General features: G+C 39.0%; 1 protein-coding gene across 3 annotated transcripts in view; it reads left to right on the top strand.

Moving 5' to 3' along the window:
• ppp1r37.S (protein phosphatase 1 regulatory subunit 37 S homeolog) overlaps positions 1-14112 on the top strand; it is a 29639-nt gene extending 15527 nt beyond the window's left edge. For 2 of the 3 annotated variants that reach the window (XM_018231783.2, XM_041574030.1), the window contains 6 exons: positions 617-729; positions 876-1017; positions 1152-1318; positions 3342-3894; positions 9094-9189; positions 11230-12149. In XM_018231783.2, the coding sequence (XP_018087272.1) occupies positions 617-729; positions 876-1017; positions 1152-1318; positions 3342-3894; positions 9094-9188 (1070 nt within the window). In that variant the 3' untranslated portion in view covers position 9189; positions 11230-12149. 3 annotated transcript variants of the gene reach the window in all.
• Positions 14113-20264: the final 6152 nt, after the last annotated feature.

The following is a 20264-nucleotide window of genomic DNA, read 5'->3' as shown; positions in this document are numbered from 1 at the left end:
TGCTGCTCCAGCAGAATTCAGCACTGAAATCCGTTTCTCAAAAGAGCAAACAGATTGTTTTAGATTTAATTTTGAAATCTGACATGGGCTAGACATATTGTCAGTTTCCCAGCTGCCCCCAGTCATGTGACTTCTGTACTGCAAGTTGGAGTGATACCACCACCTCCCTTTCCCCCCAGCAGCCTAACAACAGAACAATAGGAAGGTAACCAGATAACAGCTCCCTAACACAAGATAACAGCTGCCTGGTAGATCTAAGAACAGCACTCAATCGTAAAATCCAGGTCCCACTGAGACTGAGACACATTCAGTTACATTGAGTAGAAGAAACAACAGCAAAATGACCTGAGATGGCTGCCTACACACCAATATTACAACTAAAGAAAATACACTTGCTGATTCAGTAATGACATTTTATATTATAGAGTGTATTATTTGCAGTGTAAGTGTAATTTAGAAATAAAAACTACATCATAGAAATTGTGACAGACTCCCTTTAAGCTGGGTTCAGCCACACAATTTGGAAAACTATCCTTTAAAAAAAAAAAGTTTTTACAGTAAGGAGTTGACTTGATATTTATTGTGAGATGTGCAACCACTTGTTTTATTTACCCAGGACTGTCATACGTCTGTGAAGGAATAAAGGAACAGCGACAGGGACTGGTCACCCTGGTCCTTTGGAACAATCAGTTGACTCATGCTGGCATGGTTTACATGAGTCTGTGTCTGGTAAGTCTGTAAACCATTGTGTTGTAAAAGTTACAGTGGGGAAACAACTAGTACCCTGAGTTCAGAATTTCTTACAGTGCTCCTTTTCTTGTTTCAGCATCACTACACATGACCTTTTACTTTTCATTGTATTTTATTTTTCACAGCCTAATACTCAGACTTTAGAAACACTAAACCTGGGCCATAATGCAATTGGTAACGAAGGTGTCCGGCATCTTAAAAATGGTCTGATTGGTAATCGCACCGTACTTCGACTTGGCTTGGCGTCTGCTAAACTCACCTGTGAAGGTATTCACACAATGTTACTTTAAGTGATAGAAGTGTGTTCTAACAGATATCCAATATGAAAGCCTGGTGTTTGCACCATTTCAATATTCTGGGAACCTGACTAAAATGTATACTTTTTTCCACGTAATTCCTAGGTGCAGTAGCTGTTGCAGAGTTTGTTGCTGAGTCTCCCCGTCTCCTTCGCCTTGATCTACGGGAAAATGAAATCAAGACAGGGGGTTTAATGGCACTGTCACTTGCCCTTCGTGTTAATCAGTCGTTGCTGAGGCTGGACCTTGACAGAGAGCCAAAAAAAGAGACCGTAAGTTGAAGTTCTAGTTATTCACTGTTTTTTCACAGGGATTTTTGTTGTCTCCCCAGCCCAGGGCTTGCAGATCTGACACTTCAGCATGGCTTAAAGAAACAGTCACATCAAAAAATGAAAGTGTTTTAAAGTAATACAAATATAATGCAGTGTTGCCCTGCACTGGTAAAACCGTTGTGTTTGCTTCAGAAAAACTACTATTGTTTATATAAATAAGCTGCTGTGTAGCAATGGGGGCAGCCATTCAAAGTAGAAAAGTCTCAGGTTACACAGCAGATAAGCTCTGTTGAACATAATGTTATCTGTTATCCACTATTTAACCTGTGCCATATAGCCTTTTTTCAATTTCCGCCATTGCTACACAGCAGCTTCTTTATATGAACTATAGTAGTGTTTGTGAAGCAAACACACCAGTTTTACCAGTGCGGGGCATCATTATATGATATTTTCATTACTTTAAAACTCTTTAATTTTTTGGTATTACTGTTCTTTTAACTACCCAGAGTGAGGACAGAGACAGTTTGTCAGTAATGGTGACTTAAGGGCAGCACCATGCTTTTGCAGGCTGGTGTATAAATGTACACAGTTATCCAGCTTGTTTGGTAGATAGGTTAGGAGGGGTATTTAAAGAAAAATAATGTGTAATTTATTTCTAGTGAAGCTATAAGGATCCTATTAATTTTTAAAATGTGTCCCTATCACTTAAACGGACAGTAAATCCTCTTTTTCGACTTGTTTAATAAATAGGGCTTGTGCTGATCATACTTTTTGCCTATTCTTTTAATTAGGAAAAATGCTTTTTGAATTTTTTTTTATTTCTTGCTCTAAACAGGGCTGCACACAGATAGAAGCTGTGATTGTCAAAGCAGCTACAGGGAGCTGATGTTTAGAGCAAATCTGCTTCTCCCTGCCTGATTAAAAACTGCAAGGGGAGAACAGCAGAGTTAACCCTTTATGTGAAAATGCCCTAAAGCATTATACTTCCTGGTCCCAAAGAGTAAAGTCAAACTAACCAGCAATCTACTTAAAAGCCCTCAGTATAAAAAGTTGTGTTTTATTTAAAATGATAGGAGGCTGTATTTGGTAGAAGGGGAGGGTTCATTTATACAGAGGCTACTCAATGGACTGCTGGTTTGTTCGACTTTGCCCTTTGGGATGAGATAGTAGAATGTGGCATTGGTTTCATTTTGATTTGTTAGAGCGAGAAATACTAATTAAAGGAATAAGCAAAAGTATGTACATCACATTGCACCAGTGTTGAAAAGGGTATAGTGTCCAATAAATTTATAATAAGCCCAAAGCCTTTAGTGATGTAGTCATATGCTCTTTTTTTTAATAGCTTGCATTAACCAGTAAAACAGCTACACAGTAAGCTCCAAACAATATTTTTTCATGCTTTCTGCATCCTCCAAATCTTGGGAAAGCTGATTTATTTCACAACAAATACAATTTGTTTTCACGTTGGTCAAGGCACTTACAAGACCCTCTATATTCCTGGGCACTCCAGTAACATGTTTTTGGTCATGTGTAAGACTTTATAATATTTCTGCTAAACATTCTGTTACTGAACTAAATTTCTGACATTTATTTAAACCATCAATTGGAATCTGTCAGTCTAACTGACTCTCTTTCTACAACATAGAAAACATTTCAAAACCTTAGATGCTGCACACTCCCATCAGATATCCAGCCTTAGTTGTTAAATATCAGTGTTCAGTGTGCCCCAATTACCTTATTTACTCTCTGATTCCCATCATACATCAGTAATATCCAATCTGGCACAATTCTTTTGTTGCTCAAATGCTGACACAACCCTGACATGCATTGGCTGTTGGAGGACATGGTGGCTATAGTTCAGCAGTTAGAAGACCAGAAGTTGGATATGCAAGCCTCACACCTGACATTTTTTTTTAGACATTCATATTATGTTCTCTACTTGCAGGTCATTTTTCTTTTGTATGTAAAATGTGTGTAATATGAGTTTTGTTTGGATGTGTTCATAATAAATCACTGTTACCAGGTTAAAAGCTTCATTGACACTCAACGAGCCCTCTTGGCTGAAATTCAGAATGGGTGTCGGCGAAACTTCGTTTTGGCAAAAGAGAAGGAAGAACAGCTCCAACAATCTGCTTCCATGACAGAAATTGCTAGCCCAGCACTTGAAGACTCTAGCACGGACCCTGAGGAGTCGAATAACTCTGTTGAGGATTCCAGTGAGGCCTCCAATCAGTACACAAACGCTACTCCAGTGGATTCAGAAGATGGAGAAATCACTACTACAAAGGAGGTAGAAGGTGAATCTGACTCTGACACAGAGGAAGAAGATAAGGAGGCAGCAGTAGAGCCCAAACCAAAGGAGAACCCTGGGCAGGTGACTGTATCTAGCCCTGGAAGAGGCCAGAAAGTTTTTTTGGTAACCAGAGTAGACAACCCAAACTGTGCAGAGGAGGATAAGAAATTACCAGAGCTGACAAAGCCTCTTGATGAAGAGGTGGTGTCCCCAGGAAGCAATGCTCTTGCTAATGGACTAGAGCAGGAATCAGGCAATATAACACCACGTTGTGATAAAAAGGGTGAGTATAGCTCCCAGATATATATACAATTTTGTATCCCTCGGTGTCCAGTTATGCACCAGCCATTTTTCTTTAAATTGATGCCTTCATATGTGTCTTGAACTGCCATAGTTTGGCAACAATACATATATATATAATTAACTCAAATAATAGATTGCCGTCTCCCAGTATTTAATTTAGGCCATAGTTGGGAATATTCACTGACTGGCAGATAGAGGGACAGCTAGAACAAGAGAGACCAATAACATTATTATAGTATGCATTGTGAAGTTCAGATTCTAACTAAACCTTTTTTTAAAAAATAAAATCTTTAAAATACCTCTATCTAGCCCCCCAAATGACTTATGTTACTCTTGGGGGGTTATTTACTAAGCTCCGAATACTTGATTTTTATTTTTTAATATAATCGGACTTTGGGCAATTATTGATAACGCATCGCCGCGTGTGCATTAGCGCAGGCGACTTTTCTTTGTAGCCTATGGGGGAAAAACGCTGAGGCAGTTCGGGGAGATAGTCGCTCAAAAGACGAGGTGATTAGTCGCCAGGCGACAAAATCTCCCCGAATCTCCTTGTGTGGCCTAGCCCTTAGGCATAAGGGTGGGGCTGGAAATAACTTTCACTTTCCATTTTTTTAATTCACTGCACTCCCCACATCCCCACTCCCTTCTCACCATTTAATTGTTTAGCCAGAGTATGGACTAGGTTATGATACCCCCCATTCTGGCACATAAACAAGATTTTGGCATGATTCAAAGCTTCCCTTAATAACAGTGCTCACAAAATGGCTACTGCCTGCTTGCTATGAATTCCAAGAATAATAAAACAAATTTAAATGCTGTTTATGGTGTAAGTGAAGTTTATTTTGCTTGACCAACATCATAAAGTAGGATTTGGAATTATTTCTTAAGGTGACATGTCCCCTTTAATAGGATGTACTTCATACACTGTAGCAAGTTATTTGTCAACATAAACCATGGACACACCTCCATAAATATTAATTAGAAAGTAAAAAAGAATGCAGAAATCACAATACAGGAAATGTCAGATATGAAACCATAAAGCCAAATGGATATGTGTATTTTGGCAAGGACAATCTTATTCTTATTTAAAGGAAAACAATACCCCCAAACAATGTGGGGCTCTATAAAAATATATTGCTAAAACCCTTTGTCATGTAAATAAAACATTTTCGTAATAATATACTTTTTTTTAGAAAATTGCCATTTTAAAAAATAAAGGGGATCCTAGGATTCACGGTGCACACAAACAAACCATACATGTTAGGTCACATGAGCCAATTAACAGACAGAGTTCTGTATTTTTCTTCCATACTTCTTCCTGTTACAGTTAGAGTTGTAGTATTTTTGGTCAGGTGATCTCTGAGGCAGCACAGAGACCATCATTAATAGACTGTTCAAGGTAAGATGTAAAAGGGCAATATTTACTTACATATATATATCAGTTTGGTAAGATTCTTTAATATGCCACTTAAATTGATATAAACTATATGTTCCTTAAGTATTAATTTTGGGGGTATAGTTTTCCTTTAAGAATGCTGTCACACCATATTTGAGGTGGATAATTTCCCTTACTGGAAAGCTATGGTAATAGCCTCAAGAAACAGAAGTCAACAGCATTTTGACCAACCTTTGTAGAGCCCTGATTGATAAGAAACCGCTAAGGGAAAACTTTACACGGAATACCCTTCTAAAAGGCAGCAACAAAATCAGCATAATTGTTAGAAATGGTTCATTCTTTCTTATAGCACATACCTGATGAGTGCTTTGCAGATTTCACAAGGACACAAGCTAACACACAAGCGCAAGCTAAAGACCGTAACGTTGTCTTACTGTAAAGATGGCACAAGAGTTGGTACGGTCCAAGATAGCACAAAATACTTGTAGTTAAAGGGCATGTAAAGTCTAAAATAGAATAAGGCTAGAAATGCTGTATTTTGTATACTAAATATAAACATGAACTTACTGTGCCACAAGCCTAATCAAACAAATAATTTATGCTTTCAAAGTTGGCCACAGGATGTCACCATCTTGTAACTTTGTGAAACATCTTTGCAAGACTAAGACTGTGCACATTCTCAGTGTGGTCTGGGCGGCTTAGGGATCGTCATAAACAAAGCTGCTTGAGTTCTGCATGACTGGGAAATAAGGCGGGGGTTCCCCCTGCTGTTCATAAGTATGGTTGTTTCCCCGCAGAGCAGTTAGGGACCGTCTGACAATTCCTATTCACAGCAGTAAATGAAGGGAGAATTTCACTGCATACAGTCAGGTTTCTTATAAAAAAAAAGTACACATTTTTTTAATTAAAGTATATTGGAGATAAGTTTCTTTTTCATTAAAGAACGTAAAAATGGGATTTTAATTTTTTGCCTTTATATGCCCTTTAATAAAGAGCTCCTGGGCAAGACAGTTAAGTATTTCAAATCAACACCCGGGCAAGGCTCTGTGCTGGCTTAACAGTTTCAAGGTGGAGTAGGTAAGCAAAATGTAAAGTACTCAGACTGGGCAGAAATTTTCAGAAAGTTTCAGCAAAGTGTTCCGTGTTTGGGCACAGAGCAATGTCTGAGTGAGGGAATAAATAGGGCAAATGGCATCAAGACACCAGTGATGAATGAAGATGTAGGGTGTAATGGTGCAGATGTTCATACTCATATTTTGAAATATACGTAGAACAGATCTCCTTTGCAAGATGGGTGCTTTATCACATGAGTCCATGTTTGGTGTGGTAGGGGTGATATTTATATCTGAAGCTGGAGGTCAGGAATTGGGAATATGTAAATAGATATCTTTCCCCCTGACCTATCTATGCTACAATCCATTGATAATTGATGTTCCAAGGAATTAATGTCTCTTTACCCATCAGTTCATCACTTTTACCAGGCCTAATATATTAAAGTCAAAGCATACAGAAGGAAAATAAACCACAAGCAGCCGTATGTATTTAATGACTACTGTATATGCTGCCCCAGCTTGCAGTTTTAACCTTAGCAGGCAAACCACAAGTTTATTTATCTCTTCACACTTACGCATGTATTATTTTACAATCCCATTACAAGAAGGGAGAAAGGACTTTTTCTCATTATAGACATTTAATAATGCCAATAATAATAATGAGGACAATAATAATGCCTGCATACTGATCTTTGTGTAGTAAGTTCTGTTCTCTGGTATCCGGCTAATTGGCCCATGGGCCAAAGGACTGATCCCTTACTAGTGACTGTATATGTTGTGTCTAACTTTCTATTATTTCATTTGTTCTGGCCGACAGCCTGAGAAGCTGAGGCAAATTTCAAAATTGCAACTGTCCTTAGTTCTGGCCCTGATATGATGTGCGGGCCGAACACGGCCCAGCTGGCTGCTTATTTATATTTTCACCCTGGTTGCCCTGCCCTTTCTGGTGATGTCAGAGATGTTTGGGTCAGGCTCGTGTATGGAAATAATGATGTCACAGCAGGTCAGTTAGATTCGGATTGGGTGTGGGTCGGTGAAAAGCCAGACCACACATCACTACTCAATAATTGAACAAAAGATATGTCCCATAGCCCACAATTCGTCAAAATACAAAGAGTTATTCAATTTAACATCATAGCATGTTAAAATTAATACATACTGACCCCATATGACCCACCTTACGTGTTTCGTGCCGCCCGGTACTTAATCGTAGGTGTTTGTGTCACACGTCTCTACTCTCCATAAATCCTGTTCTTCGCATATAAAATTGTAGAATATTGAACTTTGCAATTGGATGCATTTTATTTATATATTTCACATTTGAAATGTGTATTTGAATAAAATGGTAACAGAGGCGCAAGTAATAGCAAGTTAACGCACTGCATGAGTAAGTTACCAGATCTAGCATTAGTATTTTTGATAAATGTATGCTATGTTTTTACATTTTCTACCAATGATGGGGAAGGTTGCAAAGTGCAAAAAAAAAGTGCCAGCTGCCATTTTTGTACCTTTGTGTGGTTTGAGCGTTTGTGAGCACACTCCAGCCTGGAGCACAATGTCCTGTTGTTTACAGGTGAATACAGTGCTACCCTTGCAAGTTGGGGAATGGCAGCAGATGGCAGGTACAATGGGACAAGTCCTTACCTTACAGTGCTGATTTGTGCCCAGTGGTAGAGTCCTGCAAGGGTCCATTTTTTTCAAACCCGATCCTTACCCGCAACCCGAAATTTGACCCGTATGTTTCCTCTACCCAACCCATAATAGGCCAACTAACCTTCGGACACAGGAGACACTTATAAACCGTAAGTGACGTCACATTTGCCTGTAAGTGACGTCATTCCGGTGCTGAGTCTTCCCAAAAAATTGTAAAAACTGGAAGAACCCGAATCTGCAACCTGAAATTTGACCCGCATGTTCCCTCTACCCAACCCATAATAGGCCAACTAACCTTCTTACCCGGGAGACACGCGAAACCGTAAGTGATGTCACATTTGCCTGTAAGTGATGTCATTTTGCTGCTGAATCTTCTGAAAAAATTGTAAAAACTGGAAGAACCCGAATCCGCAACCTGAAATTTGACCCGCATGTTCCCGCTACTTGACCCGTAATAGGCCAACTAAACTGACCCGGTAGACACTCGAAACTGTAAGTGACGTCACATTTGCCTGTAAGTGACGTCATTCTGGTGAAGAATCTTCCCAAAAAATTGTAAAAACTGGAAGAACCCGAATCCGCAACCTGAAATTTGACCCGCATGTTCCCGCTACTTGACCTGTAATAGGCCAACTAACCTGACCCGGGAGACACTCAAAACCGTAAGTGACGTCATTCTGGTGCAGAATCTTCCCAAAAATTTTTAAAAACTGGAAGAACCACAAGTGTGGGAGGGAGGGATCAAGCCTGCACTTTTGTTGGGTATCCAGCCGGTTATCTGCCGACTGCCCGACTGCCCGCGCGGCCAAGGAATCGACATTTTTCCCAAAACCCAACCACTTTGCGGGTGTTCTTTGGGTACTCTACCCAGTGCTTGGTGAATTAGCATAGAGTGGTACAATTTTGCTCCTTGTAGTACAATTGCACATATATCTGGGGCATTAGGAGATTACCCCTGCAGTGCTTTAAGTGTAACCATTTAATTATTTCATTTATTAGAGTCAAGGGTGTAGCAAATTATATACATTTTCCTGTCCTGTGATCCAATTTTAAATATCCATACACATTTTTTGCGCAGATTCTCTTGGGGTTTATAGTGATAGTGAGCTGGAGGATTTGTTACGCGATGCTTCTACAGAGCCAGACCCTGCACTGAACGTCATAACACTATAAGGTATGTCATTAATACAAGAGATGTTAAGTCACAATTCTCGTCACGCCTCATATTTGGGGAGAATGAATGGAGTACTATCCTTCTCTGTTTCCTTTTTTTAGTACTGTGACTCCATATTCCATAGCCTTGTAATTGTTGCTGGGCATTTTTCGAAACGTAACACTTTTTTTTTCTGTCATGAAGTTGTTTACTTTATTCTTTATAAGTTATATCTTCTAATTAATTCTGAGAAGGGCTCAATTTCCTACAGTAAGGTAAACACTGAATTTCAGATTCTCAGATCCCTTTGCTTGTAATTCTGTTCTAAAGAAAACTATTATGTCAAAATGTGAGCAAATCACTTTTCTGTAAGGCTATGGTCGGTCCCATGGAGCTGTTTCTCGACCTTCGTATGAACACGGGCCGAGAAACCTCCAATCCACTCAGCTCAGCCCACTCCTGTGTGGACTTTATCAGGCACTGCGTTGGCACAGAAACATGTGAGTAGGTGTTTTCTGAAATCAGATATGTGTCTTTACACAGGCCAACTCCATTCCTGTAGGGCAAGAAACCTTTGTGCCTAAATAATGATACTATGATTAGTTGAGATACAGAAAATAATATACAAAGCTACACTATAGTACAGATCTTGTGCATGACAGTGTTAGCTGGTGCCATCCTCCCAGTTGGGTTTCTGGCCAGGCCTGTTTTGTGTTTTTGCTGATGAGAATTGCTGGAGAGGTGAACCCAGCACAAGGATCATAGAGTTTGACTGATAATAGATTGAGGTGTTCAAATATGTTCCATACAGTAATTATTTTTCCTTTATGAGTAAGTACATTTTGATATTTTTCCTCTTAAAGGAATTGTTTAGTGTAACTAAAAAAACTGGGTAAATAGGCTGTGCAAAATAAAAAAAAATATTTCTAATATAGTTAGTTGGCCAAAAATGTAATGTATAAAGGCTGGAGTGACTGGATGTCTAACATAATAGCCAGACCACTACTTCCTGGTTTTCAGCTCTCTTGGTTTAAACTGATTGGTTACCAGGCAGTAACCAATCAGTGACTTGAGGGGGGCACATGGGTAATAACTGTTGCTTTTGAATCTGAGCTGCATGCTAAGGATCAATTGTAAACTCACTGAACATGGAGGCCCCCCTTAAAGGGATACTGTCATGGGAAATCATGTTTTTTTTCAAAACACATCAGTTAATACTGCTGCTGCTGCAGAATTCTGCACTACAATCCATTTTTCAAAAGAGCAAACAGATTTTTTTTATTCAGTTTTGCAATCTGACATGGGGCGAGACATATTGTCAGTTTCCCAGCTTCCCCCAGTCATGTGACTTGTGCTCTGATAAACTTCAGTCACTTTTTACTGCGGTACTGCAAGTTGGAGTGATATCACCCCCTCCCCCCCCCCCACCTGAAACCTAACAACAGAACAATGGGAAGGTAACCAGGTAGCAGCTCCCTAACACAAGATAATAGCTGCCTGGTAGATCTTAGAACAACACTCCATATTAAAAGCCAAGTCCCACTGAAACTGATTGTTACATTGAGTAGGAGAAATAACAGCCTGCCAGAAAGTAGTTCCATCCTAAAGTGCAGGCACAAGTCACATGACTGGGGCAGCTGGGAAACTGACAATATGTCTAGCCCCATGTCAGATTTCAAAATTGAATATAAAAAAATCTGTTTGCTCTTTTGAGAAACAGATTTCAGTGCAGAATTCTGCTGGGGCAGCACTATTAACTGACAGGTTTTCCCATGACAGTATCCCTATTAAGTCGCTGACTAACTCGGATTTAGAGAGCTGAAAAGCAGGAAGTAGTGTTCTCGCTATTATGTAACACATCCAGTCACTCCAGCCTTTATACATTACATTTTTGGCTATCTAACTATATAAGAAACGTTTTTGTTTTTTTTTTTGCACAGCCTATGTATTTAGCCAGATTTTATTTTTACTCTGAACTGTTCCTTTAACTGCTAATCCTTAACTTGTCTGACATTAGATCATCAAATTTATGTTCATTTTGTATTTTTCTTTATCTTTTAGGATGAGCTGTTTGGGCAGAATGGTGTACCTTCTTTTTTCACCTCCGCAAATCCTTTAACAATCCCATTTCTCTCGCCTTAAGGAATGGGGGCCTGTAGGGTCCAGCGCACCCAGGTTTCCCTATGAAAACTTTGAGTTCATCCGGTTTCCACTTCCTTATAAAATGGCAATAAGGGCACGCTGAAGCTTGTACTGGGTATGGGATTCTCAAAGTGGAAAAAAACTCCTACGAGGTTCCACAAAACGAGATTTTCAGGGCAAAGACGAGACCCGACTAGATGCAAGAGGAAGAATCCATGTAGCTGCCCATGTTATTTGGACTGTTACTTGCTGTAGAATTTCTCTGTGGGTTCAGTTATTTCAAACCATAACCTGAAGCTCAATTACCGTTCATGATGCTTCCTTGTGGTCTATTGAAAGTCGCATTGTTGGCAGTAAAGAGGTAAGGGGTTTCTGGAAATTGGGGGATCCTTGATAGAAATACCACTTGTAGGTCAAGCATCCTGTCTATGCCAGAGAACGGTAGTTTTAGACTGTAGATTTCACTGCGCACACTGCACTTGCAAACCATTAGTATCCCGTTCCTGGGAAAAATGTTTTGTCTGTCCCAAACATCACTACATTGTCCTAGACTGGCAAACACAGTCAAGCCCGATAACAAAATGATTTTAAAACCCCACGCTAAAGTGGGAAAAGGCCAAAGATGAGCTGACAGCATATTCCTGCCATAGGAAGAGCAGTTTAACACATTCTCTACCTGTTTCCAACATCCCTTCACCTATAGCTTATCAGTTGTTTTAAAGGACAAGGAAAGTTAAACTAAAGTAACTAGGAATGTTGTACATTATGTTTTGTGCTTCTGTACCAACCCAAGGCAACTACAGTCCTTTAGCAGTAAAGATCTGTGTCTCCAAAGATGCCCCAGTAGCTCCCCATCTTCTTTTCTGCTGATTCACTGCACATGCTCTGTGCTGCTGTCACAGTACACATAGAATAGAAATGTCACAGTATAAGGCTGATTAGTAATTAATATGGATAATTACTACATGGCAGCACAGAAACCAGTGCAATTAGCATCAGAATTTAATAATCAGCCCTGTAGCATCAGCTTATATTACAGACCAACCTTATTTTCTGCTTGATAATTAGTGACGACCCCTAAGCTTAGCTTCCCAACAGCTGCTCAGAGCCCACTGAGCATGTGAGTGTCACAGACACTTTCCAAGATGGTGACCCCCTGTGACAAGTTTGAAGTCCTGGATCATTGCTGCTATTGACAAGCTGAAACTTTAGGCTGGTGCAATAAGTTCACTATATAAAACATGGCATTTTTAGTCCTATTCATTTTTTAAAAGTTCCCTTCTCCTTTAAGTGGGACCACTTTGTAGCACTCCAAAACCTGAAAGTGGGTGGAGATGGTTGCAACATTAAAGGAGATTACTGGAAGCAGCTTGTTCTAGGGGCATTTGATTAAAGGAGACGTCAACCCCTTCGGCACTAAAATCCCTCCCCCCGGGCAAATGCCCCTATGTTGCTACTTACCCCTCTGCGCAGGTCCTGTCCACCGAGGTCACAGGCGCCACCTTCTCCCGTGCGGTCTTCTTTCTGGATAGCCCGGCATTTGGCGGCACAGGCGCAGTAGTAGCATTTGCCGGTTCAGCTCTACTGTACATGCGCCGAAAGTTTCTGAAAAAAGAAATTTGATTTTAGCGCTGAAGGGGTTTAGTTCTCCTTTAAAGGTGCATTAAGCAACATGCTGATGTCGGTGTAGGAGTTGATTCTCTCCTATGGCCAAGAATCAGCCATTAATGTGGCATAATCTCTAATTCTGTAGAGGCTACATATGATTTGAATCATCTTTCCCATGTCATGTCTGCAACATAATGTATAGTTCCATACACTTGTATCGCTGGCCATATTTTTTCCTTTTTTGCCAGTACGAATACTTGTTAATACACTGCCCAGGAAGAGCATGTTTCCCAGTATTTCTTAAAATAAATCATATGTGATCGTTAGGTTTTTTTTCTTTACCCCATGAGAACACCTATTTTGTATCCGTTTGGGAGACATTTAACGGAATTGCAGTGGGAACAAAGTTGTGTAAATGTCACTTGCAGCTGGTTAGCTCCTCGTTTTGGCTAAAAAGAGCCACAGGTTGTACCTGCTTATTATGTTCAGAGAAGCTATGGGAGTCCGTTGATCACATGACTCGGTTTTAGGCTAAAACAGGCACTTTTTTTAAATTTTATTTGGGCGAAGGTGGTATCAAGAGTCTGCTGCTTCAGGGCTAAAAATGGTTGATCTCATGCGTAATCTCGGATTGTTGAATGTAAATGATTTATGTGTACTATCATTCTTGCTCCTTATTTCACCTGGAAAGAAACAGTCGGCTGCTTTATGTATTTTTCCTTCTTGCAGAATGACGAGTTGATCAATTTGCTGCACATGGAAATCGCCTGCGTGAATGTGTGTAGATCATTTTATATGTAATTTATTGTTCTAGCCAATATTTATAAAAAAAGAAATAAAAAAAAAGGCGTGTGCGTGTGTGTATGTACATACCATGTGTGCATATACATTCCACTCAATATTATACACTAATAAACCTTACAGGTTTCCTGAAATATTTTACCTGCCCCCCCCCCCCCCGTTGGGATTTAATTGTGGCCACCTGACAAAACAGAACTTTTTAATCCTAAATGCAATTCTGAAGGTGTTAAATGGGAAATGCAAGCTTCCCTATGTGCAATAGAATCCCTATATATATACGACACACTACACGCCACCCTCCACATGTAGGGTCACCCACTATATACAACCTTCAAACTGTGCTGTGTTTTAAAAGGGTTTTCTTCCTATTAGCAAATAAAATGATTTCCTATATGCTTTGAATTGTGCCTCTTTCTTTCTACACAGATTCTCTATACACTAACACACAATATGCTTATTTACATGTGTTTTACATAATGGTCAAAGTAATACTGTTTAGAGATACAACTGTATACAGCATTTGTGAACAATTCCATTTTTTTTCTGCAGAAAGATATAGTGATCTCAGTTCCTAAAACTAAAATTTTGGGGAATTTTGGGCTATTTTTCATTGCATAGAGAAATATCTTTTATTATATGTGCAGCTATAAAGTGATTTGCAAATCTCCATTAGTCGCAAGTGTATCAGGACCAGATGAATAGTATTTTTAGTACGGTTTATAATGGCCTTAAGGATGAAGACACACAGAGCTAGTAGTAGCAGCTACTTGTCATGGCTACAAAGTAGACACAATAGTGGCAACTGGCTTTACTAAGACACGTCTGGGCAGATTTATCAAGGGTCAAATTGAAAATTTGAATTTCTAATTGGCAGTTAGGCAGGTTAAAAAAGTAAAAAGCTTGAACTTGATGAACGTGTGTCTTTTTTCAACCTAACTTACTATGTAACTTACGATCTAAATAATTAGAATTTTCGAGTTTTTTTATTTGACTAGTGAATTGTAAAAATTCGATTCGTTTTTAAAAAAAAAAAAAAAAAAATTCGAATTCAGTTGTTTAAGATTTATCATATTCTGGCCCTTTAAGAACTCAAATTCGACTATTCGCCACCTAAAACCTGCCGAATTGCTGTTTTAGTCAATGAGAGACATCCTGGGATCAATTTGGAGTTGTTTGCAGCCTTCCTGACATTCGAGTTTTTCAGAGAAATAACTCGAATCAAATTCAATTAGAGGTTTTTTTTAAAAATTCAGATTCGATTTTTTAGATTTATCTTACTCTAGCCCTTTAAGAACTCAAATTTGACTATTCGCCACCTAAAACCTGCAGAATTGCTGTTTAAGTCAATGGGAGACGTCCTGGGATCAATTTGGAGTTGTTTACAGCCTTCTGGACATGCGAATTTTTAAAACTCAAATCGAATTCGAGTTTTTGAGTCAATCCTATTCACCCGAGTTTATAAAATTCTATTTTTAATACATTTAAGTCGATTTTCGAGTTTATGGGAGTTTAAAAAAAAACAAAAACTTCCATGAATTTGAAATTCAACCCTTGATAAATCTGCCCCTACATGTCTCAGTATTGTCTATGGCAGAGTTTTTTTTGTAGCCACAAAAAGTAAGTGCCACTAGTAGCTCTGCGTGTTTTCCCCCTAAAGCGAAGTAAATCACTTCCCTCTGTTTTTAACCAATCGGGGCCTGCCACTGAAAGTATCTGGGCCCCCTTGTGATTAGGGGGTTGGCAGTTGCTATCTCAGGCTGCATCACATCCAGTTCCTGTATCCGTGGCAGTGACAGAATCACATGTAGAAGACAAGGACAAGATCAGCCTGTGTTGTGCATGTCCCTGCCAGCGGATATTAGGAGTCATTTATCAACACTGGGCAAATTTGCCCATGGGCAGTAACCAATCAGATTGTTGCATTCTTTGTTCTACTTGCAGCTGGCTTTAAAAAGCTAATCACTGATTGGTTGCTAGGGGTAACTGTCCGTGGGCAAATTTGCCCAGTGTTGATAAATGAGCCCCACTGTCTCTTCATTGGCAGTTTATTAGCTTGTGAATTTAGCCAGTAGAAAGTGAGAGTGTTTAAATAAACCTGAAATTCATTGTTCTTCCATCTTTTGAGCAATACAATGCTCAATCCTGACTTGCAATGAACATGTTTAGATGTAATTATACAGAATAAACCAAATAACACCTGGGGGAGGGGAGGTACAAGGGAAAAGCACCGACGTCTTGTATTTCTAAAATATGGTATATTCTACCAGAATCCCACATTGCCAGAAAGCTAAAGTTGAGGCCAGTGGGAAGAAAGAAAGTAACGTACGTGGGATAAATGCTACAGGTTCTTGGTCAGATTAACCAAGGACGGAGTTGAACAGCAATTACATGTCAAAACAAGCGGCAAATATTTCCCAAAAACATATTCTTGTGGCATTTTAGACACCTTTGTCCGACATTCTTATCTAGAGTACATGTAGAGTTGGATTTCATCATCAGTCAAGATCAATCAGTGTTTTATGGCAAGCAACGAAGAAAATATTCCATCTTCTAGTGTATAATCCGTGTCCTTGCAGGAGAATATTAAATAGGATTTGCTGCCGTTTGATAAAAGAATGTGCAGCCTTGGGATAATCATGTTGCACCGTCAGCTGCTTCTCTATGAAACTCACAACTGTGTCCTGTGCCTTTCAGTGACCTTGCACACCTCTAAACCATGTGTAACCTTTGGCTTGATAAAGGGCACGATGCATGCCCGAAACGTAGCCTGAAGTTTTATATTTAATACACGTTTTCTGATCAAGTGAGTGTGCCTTACCTGTGTTTTTATTTACACACACACACACACACACGTCTTCAGAATAATAGCAGTGTGTTTAAAAAAAGTGAATAAAGCTAAAAATCCCCATAATCGCTTTTATTTCCATACACACAAATGCATAGGGAACACTGCAAAAAAAAAAAAAAAAAAGTAATATTAGGCTGTTCCAAAAAATAGCAGTGTCTGCATTCTTCTTTACAAACTCATTCACTGTATAAACTGAATAATGTTACAAGATTTTGCTTTCCTTTCGATCACTGAACTAATATTTAGTTGTATAATCAGTGTTTCTGAGAACTGCTGCACATCTGTGTTACATGGAGTCGACCAACTTCTGGCACCTGTTACATTCCACAATTCTTCTGCATTTCTTGGTTTTGCCTCAGAAACAGCATTTTGATGTCACCCCACAAGTTTTCTATTGGTCCACACTTGACGAAGAGTCCCACGAGACTCGAAACGTTGTGTTAAACAATAAACACTAAGCTTGAGCAGTTAACCTGCAGTCTTGATCGATCCTTGCGAACTTTATATTTGTGGACCTATTCAGCAGCACACACAGCGGAGGTGCATCACAAGGTTTTCGACTTAAAAGTTTTTCGCAGTTTGTTTGAGGTAACAGCACCATTTGTTTTTTGAAGTTTTCTATTGGATGAAGGTCCGGGGATTCGGCTGGCTACTCCATAATGTCAATCTTGTTGGTCTGGAACCAAGATGTTTACTGGTGTGTTTGGGGTCGTTGTCTTGTTGAAAACATCAGTTTCAAGGGCATTTCCTCTTCGGCATAAGGCAACATGAACTCTTCAAGTATTTTGATGTATTGAAACTGATCCATGATCCCTGGTATGTGATAAATAGGCCCAACACCAGAGTATGAGAAACATTCCCATTTCACTGTCTTCTCACTCTACTGTGGTTTGAATTCAGTGTTTGGGGGTCGTCTGACCATTTCTCTTTAGGCCAGACCTTGTGTTCTTAGCCAAATTGTAAGCTCTTCGGCATGTCTTTTTTTTCAACAATGGGACTTTGCTGGGGCTTCTTTCCGATAGCTTGACTTCACATAGTCGTCTTCTAATTGTAACAGTATCACACGTAACTTTACACCTTCTTTGATCTTCCTGGAGCTGATCTCTGGCTGAGTCGTTGCCATTTTGGCTATTCTTCTATCCATTCTAATAGTCGTTTTCCGTCTCAGGTTCTGGTTGTGATTTTAAAGCATTTGAGATCATTTTAGCTGAGCAGCCTATCATTTCTGCTCTTCTTTATATGTTTATTTACAGTATCTCTGAGTGCATTGTAAGCAAATCTAATGATTGCACTTTAATAATAAAACAGAAGTTTTACTTGACGGTAACTAAGCTGCACGAATCCATATCGGTGCCAAAATGATCCTAAATGATGCACAGAGATCTTCCTAAACTGTAAATAAATGGCAAATTGTGGTCCTGTTTGCAGTTTGCACTCTGTGATAAGTTTTGAGTGAAATGAGTGTTTATAACATATTTACAATCCATATATATGACTATTTCTGCCCTTGCTAGGACCTACATTGCTAGCAGATAGGGCTGAGCCAAGCCTCGGTCATGATACATTATTAGGGACTGGAACTGCTGTAAACAACCTGGATTTATAACCATTTCATTAGAACAATATAGTATGGACTTTAACCTCACAGTTAATCCAAAACTGATTTTTACAGATTGCAATCTGTCTGATGAGTTTAAAGGGGAACTGCTCTCTTCTAGGCTAAATTCAGAGGCAAGGTAACCATTAACCTATGTGAGTGTAGGGTTTGGCTTGTGTTGGCACTGTGTCTAAAAAGTCTTTTTACATGAAAATCCTGAGTACAGGAGTAGTGGATCCAAGTAATTAAGTTGTACTTTAAAGGGGAATTATCATGAAAATGTAATATAAGCTTCATCATACTGAAATAAGAAACGTTCTAAATACAATTAAATATTCTGAAATAATTAAGTTTATCTGTACTATCCCTCTCTCAGGATCTGTTTCTCCTCATTCTGTCTTCATGCAGGAGTTGGGTGTCAGATATTCATTGACAGTTGGATCCAATATATCTTATAGGGGAGCTTCCTTTCCTAGCAGATGAATTAAAGCTCACTCATAGAACTTATTGCAGTACAAACAGAATCTGACACAATAACTGCCTTTTGCACAAATTCTGCATGTAGAGAGACATGATGTCTGGTGATTTTAATAGAGTGAGCTCTAATACATCTTCTAGGCAAAAAGAGTCTCCCCCCCCCATAAGAAATGTTGGATCTAACTGTCAATTTATACCTGACACCCAACTGCTGCATGATGAGAAAATGAAGAGAAACAGATGCTGAGAGAGGGATAGTGAATGTCAACTTGATTATTTCATTAACAGTACAGAATATTTAAGTGATTGTATTTAGAAAACTTCTTATTTCAGTATGCTGAAGCTTATATTTAATTTTCATTTTTGCGATAGTTCCCCTTTAAATATTCTGTACCTTTTCTGAAATAATCAAGTTTATCTTCACTATCCCTCTCTCAACATCTGTTTCTCTTCATTCTCTCTTCATGCAGCTGTTGGGTGTCAGATATACATTGACAGTTACATCCAATATATCTTATAGGGGCTTCCTTTCCTAGCACATGAATTAGAGCTCACTCAAATAACTGATTCCAGTACAAACAGAATCTAAAAAAATAACTGTCTTTTGCACAAATTCTGCATGTAGAGAGACATGATGTCTGGTGATTTTAATAGAGTGAGCTCTAATACATCTTCTAGGCAATAGGAGGCAATTGGATCTGTCAATCTGACACCCAACTCCTGCATGAAGACAGAATGAAGAGAAACAGATGCTGAGAGAGGGATAGTGAAGATCAACTTGATTATTTCAGAAACAGAACATAATTTTTTTTTTTTTTTTTTATGGTAAGTGGTTAAACACACTATATTTATTGCTATATTAGAAGCAATCTGTTAATTCTATAGAACATAATTTTTAATTGATTATATTTATAAAATGTTAAATAAAATTTTCATTCTTGCGATAGTACTTTAAGTCAATTCAGAGGGCAACTAGGTACAGCCGTAGAACAGAAAATGGAATACTGCACATCTGGCTTTGTGAATGTAAAAGTAGGTGGCTTCCAGAACAGCCCTGGGCTAAGCAGCAGCAACAGCATGGACTCCTGACTCCATGCGCATAAAGCTGCCATTACACTGATACAGGATCTGACTCAGCAGTGCTCACTCCGAGTCATTACTCTGGGATGTCTGTGCTGGATTATGTTGTTAGCACTGACAGATGCTTGTTAATAATAACAATAATGTTAATAATGCTAACAATATGGGGAAAGCTGTACCTAGAAGAACCCCATCCACTTTTATTCATACATTCATACATACATACATACACACACACATACATACATACATACATACATACACACATACATACATACATACATACATACATACATACATACATACATACACACACACATACATACATACATACATACACACACACATACATACATACATACATACATACATACATACATACATACACACACACATACATACATACATACATACATACACACACACATACATACATACATACATACATACATACATACATACAAGAACAGTAATGGTCAACACTGGACTGGCCCATCAGGATACCCTCCTGCTTACACAAACATCATGTCTCTCTACATGCAG

The sequence above is a fragment of the Xenopus laevis genome, chromosome 8S, assembly GCF_017654675.1.
Source record: "Xenopus laevis strain J_2021 chromosome 8S, Xenopus_laevis_v10.1, whole genome shotgun sequence".
NCBI lineage: Eukaryota > Metazoa > Chordata > Amphibia > Anura > Pipidae > Xenopus > Xenopus laevis.
This window is presented reverse-complemented; position numbering and strand designations above follow the sequence as displayed.